Source organism: Maniola jurtina, chromosome 28 (genome assembly GCF_905333055.1).
Source record: "Maniola jurtina chromosome 28, ilManJurt1.1, whole genome shotgun sequence".
Classification (NCBI taxonomy): Eukaryota; Metazoa; Arthropoda; class Insecta; order Lepidoptera; family Nymphalidae; genus Maniola; species Maniola jurtina.
In genome coordinates this window covers 901,660-915,893 of record NC_060056.1, presented here as the reverse complement: position 1 = coordinate 915,893, position 14,234 = coordinate 901,660, and the positions used below count along the sequence as shown (strand labels likewise).

The 14,234-nt window shown below is 37.8% G+C and overlaps 1 protein-coding gene across 1 annotated transcript; it reads left to right on the top strand.

Annotated features, from left to right (window-relative positions):
* Positions 1-501: 501 nt before the first annotated feature.
* On the top strand, positions 502-12,684 carry LOC123879479 (zinc finger protein 37-like). Its single transcript, XM_045927198.1, has 11 exons — positions 502-1,220; positions 2,058-2,156; positions 3,879-4,013; positions 4,545-5,487; positions 6,735-6,916; positions 7,692-7,897; positions 8,233-8,371; positions 8,643-8,834; positions 10,424-10,549; positions 11,352-11,552; positions 11,891-12,684. The coding sequence occupies exons 1-11, from the start codon at positions 1,149-1,151 to the stop codon at positions 12,074-12,076; spliced, it is 2,481 nt and encodes an 826-aa protein (XP_045783154.1). The 5' UTR covers positions 502-1,148; the 3' UTR covers positions 12,077-12,684.
* The last annotated feature ends 1,550 nt before the right edge of the window (positions 12,685-14,234 follow it).

Sequence of the window (14,234 nt, the reverse complement as noted above, 5' to 3'; positions counted from 1 at the left end):
TGAATATCTTCGGAGATGGAGAACAGAACTCCTCAATGGATAAGAGCAAATTGCTCGCGATCACTGTAATAGCTTAGTAAACAGTAGGGTTTTAACTGGGCATAGCATATTATAGTACAGTGGGGCCACTAAAAATTGTGAAATAAAAAATTTTCAAAAGAAAAATAAAACCGACTTCAAAAACCAAAAACACTAAAAAGTAGAAAATAATTTTTGTTTAGCTACACATGTAATGTACCTAGGTATGAAGTCGAGCGAGCATATTAAAACAAAATTAGAAATCCAAGAGTGAAGCTCGCCCGACTTCATACCTAGGTACATTACATGTGTAGCTAAACAAAAATTATTTTCTACTTTTTAGTGTTTTTGGTTTTTGAAGTCGGTTTTATTTTTCTTTTGAAAATTTTTTAATTAACTAGTTTTACGGCTCTGGGTTCTAGTTCTTTATATTACAGTCGTAGTGATTACATACTCTTTGAAATATGATTTGTGTTGTATGGATTTGTTGTGCTTGTGTAGGTTTGTTTAACATTATTGTGTAGGCTTTTAATCAATTATTTTAATGAATAAGTATTCGTAACTTAGCTTTAATTGATATCTATATATTTGTATATAAAGTAAAGTGAAGTGTTGTGTCTTACATTGAAAAGAACTGAGGAAAAAACTCAACACCAGCCATAGATATTTTTTAAAGTATTGCCTATATACTTTAAATTTGCAAAGAAATATTAATCTTGCAAGTGTACATAGGAGAGGATTTATCATTCTCTGCACACAAATCTACTTTATGACCAGTGTACATTGTAGTCTCCATCGTATTCTTCATTACTGAGAGTCTTGACCTCATTTCAAATCATATTTCTGGGAGTGGAGTGGTTTCTTAAACCCTCCAGGATATCACTAAACTACTGATGTTTTTCTGTACTCTACATGGTCCATGGTCATGGACTGTTTTATATGTATACTAGCTTTTGCCAGTGACTGTCCACATGGATTTGGGTTCTTAAAAATTCGGTGGGAATTTTTTGTGATTCTAGCAATGTAATAATCAGAACTTTTATGCTAAGATGGGCTTGATGTTTCTTGAAATGCCTTCCTAGAGCCAGTTACTAGATGATACTGTAGCCTGCTCACCATATTTCAGCAAGATGGATAATTTGACCAGTAATATTGACATAAATACAAGGCGGCTAAACAGTGCCGCAGCATTGCCTCCACAGGTCAGTACCTATTTAACATTGTCCATCTTATCTAGATCTATTATAGTACAAGTGAAGGTTACAGTAACTAGAAAAGAGCTGATAACTTTCAAATGGCTGAACCGATTTTCTTGGATTATAGCTAAGAACACTCTCGATCAAGCCACCTTTCAAACAAAAAAAACTAAATTAAAATCGGTTCATTAGTTTAGGAACTACGATGCCACAGACAGATACACTTATAACACCTCTCTTTTTGGGTCGGGGGTTAAAAAGTAGCATAGATCACTTCTTAAAAATTTCTGTACCTTCCTATGAATGTCCCATTAAAATTGGTTCTACCAAAACGAACAAGAAACCAGATGGAAAACCTTTGTACATATTCAACAAGTGTAATATAGTCTACAAAAGCTTAATTTACTATAATCCATTGATAAAGGCCAATCTGTATGGTATAACATGCAGCATGCGACATGCACTGCCCGCCCTTCCACTGCTAAGCATGCAGGTAAAGCAAGCCCTAAGTACCACCATGCAACACCACATAAATCCACCAGAACACACTCGACACATGTTTCGCTCCGACACTGCAGCATCCTCAGGAGATGTAGACCTTACAATGCACAGTTATGAAAAATTAAAACAGTTTTCAATATAGCTGTTATTAAGTTCAGTCCAAATCTTGAAATGACATACATATTGAATAAATTTTAACACAATAATAGAAAGGTAGAATTTGGCAGAACCTAACAATAATAGTTTTTAGATCTGTATACTAACCCAAGTTCGCAATAATAATGATTGAATTGAATTGAATTGAATTGAATTTTTTATGTTTATAAATTGTTTTTTTTACAGTTTTGCATGATATGCCTAGACACAAGCAAAGACTGCAAACTGTACCCAGTTGACAAATATAACTTGGATATGGAATTTGAAAAATTGACGAGAATTTCGGTAAGTTAAGTTTGCTTAATTTAATAATTAAAACATATAAATAGACACCAAATTACATGTGTTTGCATATGCAAATGCATTGCATGCTATTTTCATAGCATTATTGCATATTTTAGTACTTTTTAGGACTCTGTACCTCAAAAAAGAAAAAATGGAACCCATAGAGGATCACTTGTTTTGTCTGTCAAGACTCATCAAACAAATACAAGAAGTACCCTATACCTTATAGGGTACTTCCCGTTGACCTAGAATAATGAAATTTAGCAGGTAGGTAGCTCTTATAGCACACGTAAAAGAATAAATCCAAAAACCGTGAATTTGTGATTAGGTACATCACAGAAAAAAATTTAAAATGTGTTTCAATTTTCAAAGTAAGCTAACTATACCAAGTGGGGTATCATATGAAAGGGCTTTACTTGTACATTCTAAAACAGATTTTTATTTATTTTTAAGCATAATAGTTTTTGATTTATAGTGCAAAATGTATATATATTTATTTATTCTAATATCTATACTAATAATAAATAAAATTGGAGTGTCTGTCTGTAATTTCGAAATAAGTACCACATATTAAGGTCATATGGTTATTTGAACGATACCAACACTGAATCACACGTTTTTAAAATTTTTGTCTGTCTGTCTGTCTGTCTGTCTGTTTGAAAAGGCTAATCTTTGGAACGGCTGAACCGATCTTAACGGGATTTTCACATACAAGTAGAGAATTGACCAGGGTGTAACATAGGCTACTTTTTTAACCGACTTTCAAGAAGGGAGTTGTGTTTTTCTACCTATGTACACCGACATCTCCAAAATTTCTGAACCGATTTGCGTCATTTCTTTTTTAATCGATAGAGGAACTTTGCGACATTGTTTCATACAAAATTTGGAGTCCAACTCCTCAATCCTGATGCTGCAGGGGATCTAACCAATCCACGCGGGCGAAGCTGCGGGCATCAGCTAGTTATTATATATAAATGTATATACTTGCACCACCTATCTCTAATATCTATAGCTATGTCCTTTGCACCATTTTGGTTGCCTGAAAGAGATCGCTAGGTAGCGATAAGGCCGCCAAATTGTACCTACCTGCCCATATTTAGTTGTGCTTTGATTTGATTGTGTTTTTTCTGTACTAATTTTGCGGTGTACAATAAAAGTATATTATATTCACTAGCTTATGCCCGCGACTTCGTTCGCGTGGATGTTGGTTTTTTAAAATTCCCGTGGGAACTCTTTGATTTTCCGGGATAAAAAGTAGCCTATGTGCTAATCCAGGGTATAATCTATCTCCATTCTAAATTTCAGCCCAATCCGTCCAGTAGTCTTTGCGTGAAGGAGTAACAAACATACACACCCACACACACACACACACACATACAAACTTTCGCCTTTATAATATTAGTGTGATTCAAAATGTTGGAAAAGATACCAGAGTACAGAACCCTCGTTCGCGAGTCTGACTGGCGTTTTTTTTTTTTTTTCACTTGAACATTGCATCACACTTCACACTATCACACTAAAGGCGATTATAAAGGCGAAAGTTTGTGTGTGTGCGTGTGTGTATGTTTGTTACTCTTTCACGCAAAAACCACTGGATGAATTTGGCTGAAATTCGGAATGGAGATAGATAATATCCTGGGTTAGCACATAGGCTACTTTTGTCGCGAGCGTCAGCTAGTATAATATAATCTACGTAATTTAAGAAATGCTTTGTCAATGCAGCTTCAACAAAAGATGCAGTTTCTACCACAGTTCTGCACCGAGTGTGCTCAGAGACTGAGGAACTGTGGCAAGTTCAGAGACAAGAGTCTGAGGGCCTATCATCTGTTATTGGGATTGGTTGAAACACATAAGCCGGTAAGCAATTGTTCCACTATCATTTTCTAATTGGGTAACTTTTTACCTGACTGCGGCAAAGCCAGAAGGAAGGGTACTAATAATTTTAGCCATCTATGTATGTATGTTTGTTTGTATCCCGATTCTGTGTGTTCCACCGTAGCGCCTAAACTACTGGGCCGATTGTGATGAATGAGGTGCCAATTGATTCGTCGTAAAGGTCCAGGTGACATAGGCTATATTTTATATGAAAAAATTGACCTAGTGGATGTTACATAAAAAAAGGGGGGTTTCCAAACATATTTCATTGGGGTGTCAACTGAAAGAGGAAAAAATTCTGAATTCATGGGTATAAATGTACAACAACATTAAAATACACCAAAGGACAGACAAACAATTTTAGTGTAAGTAAGACGATCACAGTCGGGTTTTAGTTTTCAACTTTATCTTGTTAAAACAAATAATTTAAAAAGTTTAAAAAAAAAGCTCCGACCGCGTTTGCTCCGCATCTCTTTCAGTCTGTACATCAATGCGCATAATTTCATTTTCCAGTTAACAATACAAACTTTGAACACGATAGATAGAAAAAACAACCAACTAGTGTCTAAGATAGCCAAGAAAGTATATCAACCTAACCACTGTGACTTGCACTTGAAAGATAACAAGGGAAACAATAATCCAAAAGACGTTCATGTTAAAGACGAACAAAATGATTCAGTTTCCGAAAACACAGACGCTTTAAATTGTGATATTAAGTGTGAAGTGGAATCAGTGAAAAAAGATATTGATGACATTGTATTCTTGAAAAATGATTTTGACAATGACATTGATATGGTCGATGACACTGGAATGGAAGATGTTAATGATGAAGACAAAGATTCTGATGTAGAACTCATGGGTGATGACGAAAATGACACTGATTTGCGCAGTTATGCCAATTTTTTAAATGAAAACACCAATAATGAAGTGAATAATAAAAATTCTAGTAACAATAGAAAAGTTGCAAACAGTCAAAGAACTGGCAAAAATAAAGATGCTCTTCATAATGATAACAAAGTTAGTCTGAGTAATCTTGTTCTGGTTAGAGATGAACTTGCCAAATCAAAAACACAAAATAATGGGACACCAACAAATAGGAAAAAAAATGTGAAACCCAAAATTAAATATGAAGACGATGTTATTATGGATGATGATGAAATTAGTATAAAAGATGAAACTGCTAAAAATACAACAATAATCACTAAAAAAGTTACTAGAAGAAATGTACCTATGAAAAATAGGACGAATCTTGCTAAATTAAAAACTCAAGATAAAAGTAAAAATAATGTAAGGAATAAAACCAAGCAAATTAAATCAGAATCTCAAATTACTGTTAAAAAGAGATCAGTTAAAAGAGTTTCCAGTGATGATAGTAACACGAGAAAGGTCGTAGTTAAAAGAGTTAAGAAGAAACGTGTTTATATTCCTACAGGGAACCCTCCAGGACCAAAACCAGGTATTTTTTTTTGTTTTTTTTGTTTTAAAAAAAAAACACAAACAAAAAAAAAGGTAAGAAATTAATTACCTGTTTTTGAAAATTAACGAACTCAAAACTTTAATAATTCTAGCAAGAAACAGTTAAAAATTATTTAGCTATAATCCGCCAACAGAAAAAAATCTGTATGGTCAAACATGCAGTTACAAGCTAAGCACCGCTTACCTCCCCAACCAAGCAATAAAGCCAAGTTCCCAAGCAAGCACTGCCACCACCACTCACATGCACCACCACACAAGACTTTTCCACTACTCTCGACGCACGTTTCGCCCCGACACCGGAGCATCCTCAGGAGATTTCGACTTTACAATGCTGTATTGTCAAGACTTGACAAGTTCCGCAAAGTAACTCCTGATTCTATCCAATATTTAATAATTCTTATCACTATACCAGAGTAGGTCAATTGGGATGATGACTATGTCAAAAATAAATTATTTCTTAGGAATTATTAAAAAGAGGGACTTGCAAAATTCGTAAAATTCATGTCCGCTGTTAGTTTTCAGTTTACTAACTATTTTTAATTATCGATTTAACTAAAAAAGTACGTCCAATTATGTCAAATATCTATGACATCACATCTGTGAATTTCATACAAGCTACTTACTAAGCAAGCATTCTGATGTTTGATAAAAAGTCACTAATTTGACCAGTAGTCATCATCCCTATTGTCTGAGTAATAATATGGACTTCGTCTGTGTTGGTGTTGGCTGGCGGGCGTGCTCTGCCTTTTTGGAGTGCTTTTTTTTTTGTTAAAACTGACTGGAAAGCGCTCTAAGGGGGTGCCGTGCGTATGTCGGCGAGCGCCGGCACAGACGGGGTCCATACTTGTATAGTTTAACTAACTTGTTATAAATAACTACAAACTTGACATTGGCTAATCTTTATAAAACCAGGCGAGAGAGAAAAAAAAAAGAGTAATAATATTAAACATCAATGATATTTGAGTTACATAATACATTATTTTCGTTTTTCTAACCAACCAGGATTTACAATCCAGAAAAATATGAAATGAAATTACAAGAATATTACGTTTAATATGTTTCTAGTAGTAGAGTAATAAAACAAATTAGAAAAATCTTTTTTGTGTTAGAATTTAAAAAGTACTTTGTCGTAAAAAGTATTAAGCCAATAAATGTTCTTTTTCTCTCAAAATGTATAAACCTATTGTATTTTATTTAGACTTACAAAATTATTCGACTCAATTTCAGGGTTTAAATCAGAATTAAAGCTATTTGAAACAACTGAGCTGTCTCAAGAGGAACAAATAGCGGAGGTACAAGCTAGAAAGGAAACTGAAAGGTTCAGAAATGCCCTGTTTAAATGTACCATCTGTTACAAGGGCTTTCGAGATGTGGATGCTTATAATGGACATTTGGACAGGCATACTGATGTAAGACCCTTTTTTATATTATAGTAAGGCTCCATATAGTAAAAAACACCCACCCACCCATTGACCACTAACCCACCACCACGCGAACACCCACCCACCGACCACTCCACCACCACTCACTCATTGATCACTCATTATCTCACTCACCCATACATGCACTCTCACTCAGCAACTCAATCACCAAGTCACTCACTTTATTCACTTGTTCAACTCAAGTGAAGCAAATAAACTAGAACACAGATAAAGGTACTGCTGTTCTCTTTAGACTTCACTAGCTGACGCCCGCGACTTCGTCCGCGTGGATTTAGGTTTTTGAAGATCCCGTGGGAACTGTTTAATTTTCCGGGATAAAAAGTTGCCTATGTCAATAACAGGGACGCAAGCTACTTCGGTACCAAATTTCATACGAATCGGTTAAGCGGATGGGTCTTTAGGAATCCCGCGGGAACTCTTTGATTTTCCGGGATCAAAAGTAGCCTATGTCCTTCCCCGGGACGTAAGCTAACTCTGTAATCAATTTAAAAAAAAAACAAAAAAAATTATCAAAATCAGTGAAACTGTTGGGCTGTGAAAAGGTGGCAGACAGACAGACAGAAAGGCACACTGTCACATTTATAATATTAGTATGGATTATTCACTCCTCACACACACACCTCACCTATACCCACACACGCACCCACATACACACACATGCACCCACGCATACACGCATCCACACAAACAACTCAAGAATAGAAATTAGGTCTTAAATTTAAAAAAACTGTATTTTTTTCAGAAATACGGACCATTCCAATGTGCTTTATGCCATCTCCACTCCAAGAATAAACACGCACTCTCCAACCACATCGCGAACAACCACAACTACATATACAGATGTAAAGAGTGCGAGTTTGTGACGAAACACAGGCATGTGGCCTCCAACCACGAGCGCTGGCACGACGGCAAGACGTACAAGTGTCCACACTGCGACGAGCAGTTCATGTGAGTATTGTGTCACACACACACACACACACACACACACACACACACACACGCACACACACACACACACACACACACACACCCACTCGCCCACACATTAGCTCGCTCGCTGACTCACCCACACAGTTCGTGAACTGATTCACTGACAGGGTGTGTCCCTACACACTCACTCACCCACACACTCTATACACTCACCCACCGACACACAGATACATACACAAGCAGACACACAAACACCCACATCATCACACACAAATACACTAAATCCTGAAACCAGCAATGTCGGCCAACGAAGTTTATTCAAACTCATACTCACACATACCACATTTTTGCAGGAAAAGTACCTCGGTGATGTCGCACGTGCGTATAAAGCACCCTTCAGACTTCGTGTGCACTCAGTGCGGTTTCTCCTTCATCGGCGAGAGGGGACTGAACCTTCATATGAGCAAGAAACATAGACTCGAGGACACGCAGGTTAAAATCACCATTATCCATACTTAATATTATAAATGCAAAAATGTGTCTGTCTGCCTGTCTGCTACGTTTTCGCGGCCCAACCGCTGAACCGATTTTAATGAAATTTGGTACAGACTTGGGATACATCCCGGGGAAGGACATAGGCTACTTTTTATCCCGGAAATCCACGCGGGCAAAGCCGCGAGCATCCTCAAGTAACTTCATATTGATATTTAAGAAGCCTGGTGAATACAATCTCTCTCGTATAAAACTAACTATACACTTACAGAACTTAACTGGTCCGTTGTGTGAACCCTGCAACATCCGTTTCGCGTCCGACACAGCATACAATCAACATATGGAGGTATCCCCCAAACATGCACCTGCCAGCAAACTCAAACCCAACTGTCCCATACAGAAGTACGCATGGCATTTGATGAAGAAGAATAAAGAAGGTGAAATGTCTATCGATTGCGAACAGGTGAGTCATGTTGCAGAACATTCATTGTTGCAATGCCCAAACTTGCCACAACTAGTGCATTGTTTAATACTGGAACCACAAAGATTGTCACGTTGCGTCTATTGTATCGGATTGCTGAATTGCGTCTGACAGCAAACTCAAGCCCAACTGTCCCATACAGAAGTACGCATGGCATTTGATGAAGAAGAATAAAAAAGACGAAATGTCCATTGATTGCGAACAGGTGAGTCAAATTGCTGAACACATTTTGTTGCAATGCCCAAACTTACCACAACTAGTGAATTGTTATACATATAATGAAACCACAAAATTTGTTAGCAAACTCAAGCCCAACTGTCCTATACAGAAGTATACATGGCATTTGATGAAGAAGAATAAAGAATGTCCATCGATTGTGAACAGGTGAGTCATATTGCTGAACACACTTTGCCGCAATGCCCAAATTGTTAGAATTAATCTATAGTTCGCGACAGATCAACTGGCATTGTGGGTATGTGGCTATTCCGCACACCCGCGCTGCGCAAATAAACTATATAAAAAACTACATCCACGCGAACGAAGTCGCGGGCATCAGCTAGTAAATTATATAAAAAACTAAAAAATTGAAAAATGAATGAATGATGAAATAAAGTTTTCGGATTTATTCCTTTATTTGTGCTATAAGACCTACCTACCAGCCGATTTTCACGATTCTAGGTCAACGGGAAGTACCCTACAGGTTTCCTTGACAGACAACAAAGTGGTCCTGTAAGGGTTCCGTTTTTCCTTTTGAGTTACGGAACCCTAAAAAACTTGAATCTCAAGCAAAATTCATTCACCTGGCCTCTCTCGTGGTGAGGTGCAGTTAGAGGGAAAGGGTGAACAAGTAACGTTGTTTCCGTCATCTGTGGAAACAGCACTAGTTTTTTTTTATTATTCACTACTAGCTGATGCCCGCAGCTTCGCCCGCGTGGATTGGTCAGATCCCCTGCAGCATCAGGATTGAGGAGTTGGAATCCAAATTTTGTATGAAACAATGTCGCAAAGTTCCTCTATCGATTAAAAAAGAAATGACGCAAATCGGTTCAGAAATTTCGGAGATTTCGGTGTACATAGGTAAAAAAACACAACTCCCTTCTTGAAAGTCGGTTGAAAAAGTAGCCTATGTTACACCCTGGTCAATCTTCTACTTGTAACTGAAAATCTCGTTAAAATCGGTTCAGCCGTTCCGAAGATTAGCCTTTTCAAACAGACAGACAGACAGACAGACAGAAAGACAGACAAAAATTTTAAAAATGTGTGATTCAGTTATGGTATCGTTCAAATAACCATATGACCTTAATATGTGGTAGTTATTTCGAAATTACAGACAGACACTCCAATTTTATTTATTAGTATAGATAGGCAAGCGCTTGACCACAATCACACCTGATGGAAAGTGATGATGTGGTCTAAGATGGGACGCGTTTACCTAGAAGGTGCCTATTCACTCTTGTTTTAAAGATACCTGGATTGTAATTGGTAGGAAACACAGAGTTAAGGTTCCACCCACCGAGTAACCGCTTCGATGAAGCGGGCTCTTAATAACTTAATTATTTAATTATTTACAGTGTGGTGTGCACTTGAGCAACGCGCGCGCATACACCGTCCACTTCCGAAAGCATCACCCGGACAAGAATCGAACCCAGTTCCCCAAGGCCAAGGTCATGTGTGAGCAGTGCGGGAAAGTATTCAAGGTGAGGGTAGAACCGCTAATGCAGGTTTTCATCCGTTGTTGATTTTGGCCATGATTTTAGTAGTAATAATGTGTCAAAGTATCTATCAAGCACCTATTTATCAAGGTTGCCTGGTAGAGATTGTTCTAAGCAATAAGGCCGCCTTTGCACACAATTGTTTTTCTGTTTTCTTCCTTCTGTGTTGTGTTCCTTTTCATGTTATTGTGTGCAATAAAGGTTTCATCTATCTATCAGTATCTATTTATTCAATATTTGCATGCCTATATGGCAAAACATGTTTGGCTTCGCAAAATATCTTTTTAACCCCCGACCCAAAAAGAGGGGTGTTATAAGTTTGACGTGTGTATCTGTGTATCGGTCTGTGGCATCGTAGCGCCTAAACGAATGAACCGATTTTAATTTACTTTTTTTTGTTTGAAAGGTGGCTTGATCGAGAGTGTTATTAGCTATAATCCAAAAAAATTGGTTCAGCCGTTTAAAAGTTATCAGCTCTTTTCTAGTTTTCTTGTACAAAAGAAGGTTAGGATAACCCTTAGGTTCATAATATTCAAGTGTCAATTGACAAATGTCACGCTGTCAAGATGGACGTTGCCTAGATATACATAATTATTTATTTGAAAATGATGTTTTGGAAAACTCAGATACTTTGGATCGGAATAGTCCAAGAAAATCGGTTCAGCCGTTTGAAAGTTATCAGCTCTTTTCTAGTTACTGTAACCTTCACTTGTCGGGGGTGTTGAAAATTTTTAATTTACACTTTTTAAACACTGTAATGCATGTTTATAGCAATATTTATTTTCAGTGCATGACAGAGCTGAAGTACCACATGCCGCTACATGCAGATAAGAAGCAGTTCACGTGCGAGATCTGCAACAAGAGCTTTGGCCGCATACTGAACCTCAAGATACACCTGCGCACACACAGCGACACGCGCCCCAAGTACGAGTGCACCGTGTGCGGGAAGACTTATCTCAACCTGTGGGGCAAGATGCGGCACATGCGGGTGAGTTGTTACGCCACGCCACCCACGCCATGCCACCTCACACCACTTAGATGCCACCCCACCTAAAGCTACCCCACCCCACTTGAAGCCACCCTTTCGCCACCCCACCCCATTTGAAGCCACCCTTTCGCCACCCTAGGCACCTTCGAATAGGCACCTTCTAGGTAAACGCGTCCCATCTTAGACCACATCATCACTTTCCATCAGGTGTGATTGTGGTCAAGCGCTTACCTATAGTGAATAAAAAAAAAACCCCTACACTACCCCGCACAATGCCACGCCACCCTTCACCATGCATGATTTTTCTTTTATGTTTGAAACATATGTTTTTGTTACAGTCACATCAAGACACGAGGCCCTTGTACACGTGTGATGTGTGCGAGAAAACCTTCACGAGTCCCCAGGGGAGGGACTCACACGTGCTGCACGTGCACAACAACGTGCCCAGGCCCAAGAGGATCCGCGGGCCTCGCTCCACGCCCAGACAACACGCGCGGTACACGAGCGACTCGCAGGACTCCTGAGACACGTCTTACGGGGCCTTCGATACGCCCCCGAGGCCTGCGAGACCACGTAACATGTGGGTCACATTATAAAATCATTTGTGAGACTTAGAACGCAGAACGCAAGGACTTTCTGGCCGTTGGAGCCAGAAAGTCCTTGAGTAGAGACCAAGCGTAGTGTGGGACGCCCTCCAGCACGATGGACCGACGATATAAAGCGGCTGGCGGGAAGTGGCTGGATGAGGAAGGCTGAGGACCGGGTGTGGTGGCGCTCTATAGGGAAGGCCTATGTCCAACAGTGGACGTCCACAGGCTGATGATGATGATATTGATGTTGGTGCATATGCACTCGTGGCAATCTAGACCGGCGCCTTACACCTTTCCCAACAATGTGTTTGCAACCTTAGTACTTAATAAGTATTTGTAATTTGTATATAAATTTACTATAATTAAATTTTGATGAGTTATATAAAATAAGATGTTTATTAAATCAATGAAATATAGTAGGTATAAGGATTTGTACATAGCTTTACTATAATTTTTTAATAGGTCATGTATGAAATCGAATTCTGTTAAAATAAATGAAATAATGAAAACTTATTTAAATAAAAATAGCTTTTAATATAATACACTGAAGTTTTATTTCTACGAATTTATCTTATACTAGCTGATACCCCCGACTTCGTTCGCATGGATGTAGGTTTTTTTAAATTCCCGTGGGAACTCTTTGATTTTCCGGGATAAAAAGTAGCCTATGTGCTAATCCAGGATATTATCTATCTCCATTCTAAATTTCAGCCCAATCCGTCCAGTAGTCTTTGTGTGAAGGAGTAACAAACATACACACACATACAAACTTTCTCCTTTATAATATTAGTGTGAAGCTATTAAGGGGCATGAGACGGCCTCTGCCCGCGAAATTCAAATTTAATTTGGTTTTTCGCAATTTGTGAACTAATACGACAAAGTAGGCTTATGGCATTCTAATTGCGCCAATGGCAGTATCATCTTCACAGGATTACATAAAAATTTTTACTTGAAAGTGTTCAGTTTAAGAAATTAGTTAAAATAATGAGTTTGACATGAGTTACTCACAAATTAGTCTATACAATTAACTAATTTCTTAAATTGGACAAGTACAAATTTTTACTGTAGAATGACTAAATTATTGGTTTGTGAAATGAAAGATTTTTAATAATTTATTAACAATTTATTAATTTGTCAAATAAAAGTGGACATAATTCTGAGTTCATAAATAAAAATATATACTTAGTACAATATTAAAATATATTATCATTTGTCAAGCAAAATACAAACAGTGATATTTCTATACTAATATAATAATTACATTATTTATTTTGACGCACTGGTCTCATTAGCCGTTCCTGAGCATAATACCAGATTCTCAAAATACCAAATATCATAATACCAGATTCTCAAAATACCAGATTATCACAATACCAGATTCTCAAAATACCAGGATCTAATTATACCAGATAATCTGGTTATTTTTTCTTAATTTATAGACTAGCGCTTGGCTGCAATCAGACCTGCTAGCAAGTGATGATGCAGCCTAAGATGGAGCGCGCTTGCCTAGAAGTTGCCTATTCACTCTTGACTTGAAGGTACCCATATTATAGGTGGAGGGGAAAACTGACGCCGGAAGGGCGTTCTATATCCTAGCGGTTCGGATTAGAAACGAGGAAGCAAATCGCTTCGTACGTGTTCGATGAATTTCGACTACGTACGGGATGCAGACCTTGACGATGCTTTGTAGTATGGTAGAAAGGTGAGGTGAGGTGTTATGAGAGTCTGTATATTTACACAATCGAAGATTATGTAAATGATAAAAAAGCATGGATTTGACTCACTCCAGCAATGCGCGGGACTGTATGTATTGTAAATTGAACAATTGAAAAGAGCAACCGCCGAGTTTCTTGCTGGTTCTTCTTGGTAGGAACGGCATTCCGAACCAGTGGTAAATTATTTGACGATTCAAAAGCACTTGTAAAAGTTTATTTGAATAAAAATCTATTCTATTCTATTCTGATATTGTGATAACCTGGTATTTTGAACTAGGGATGTTATGGATATATAATTTCGGATCCGGATATGGATATGAATATTGGTAAAAAATAATATCGGTTTCGGTTACGGTTATGGATATTAAATTATTTCG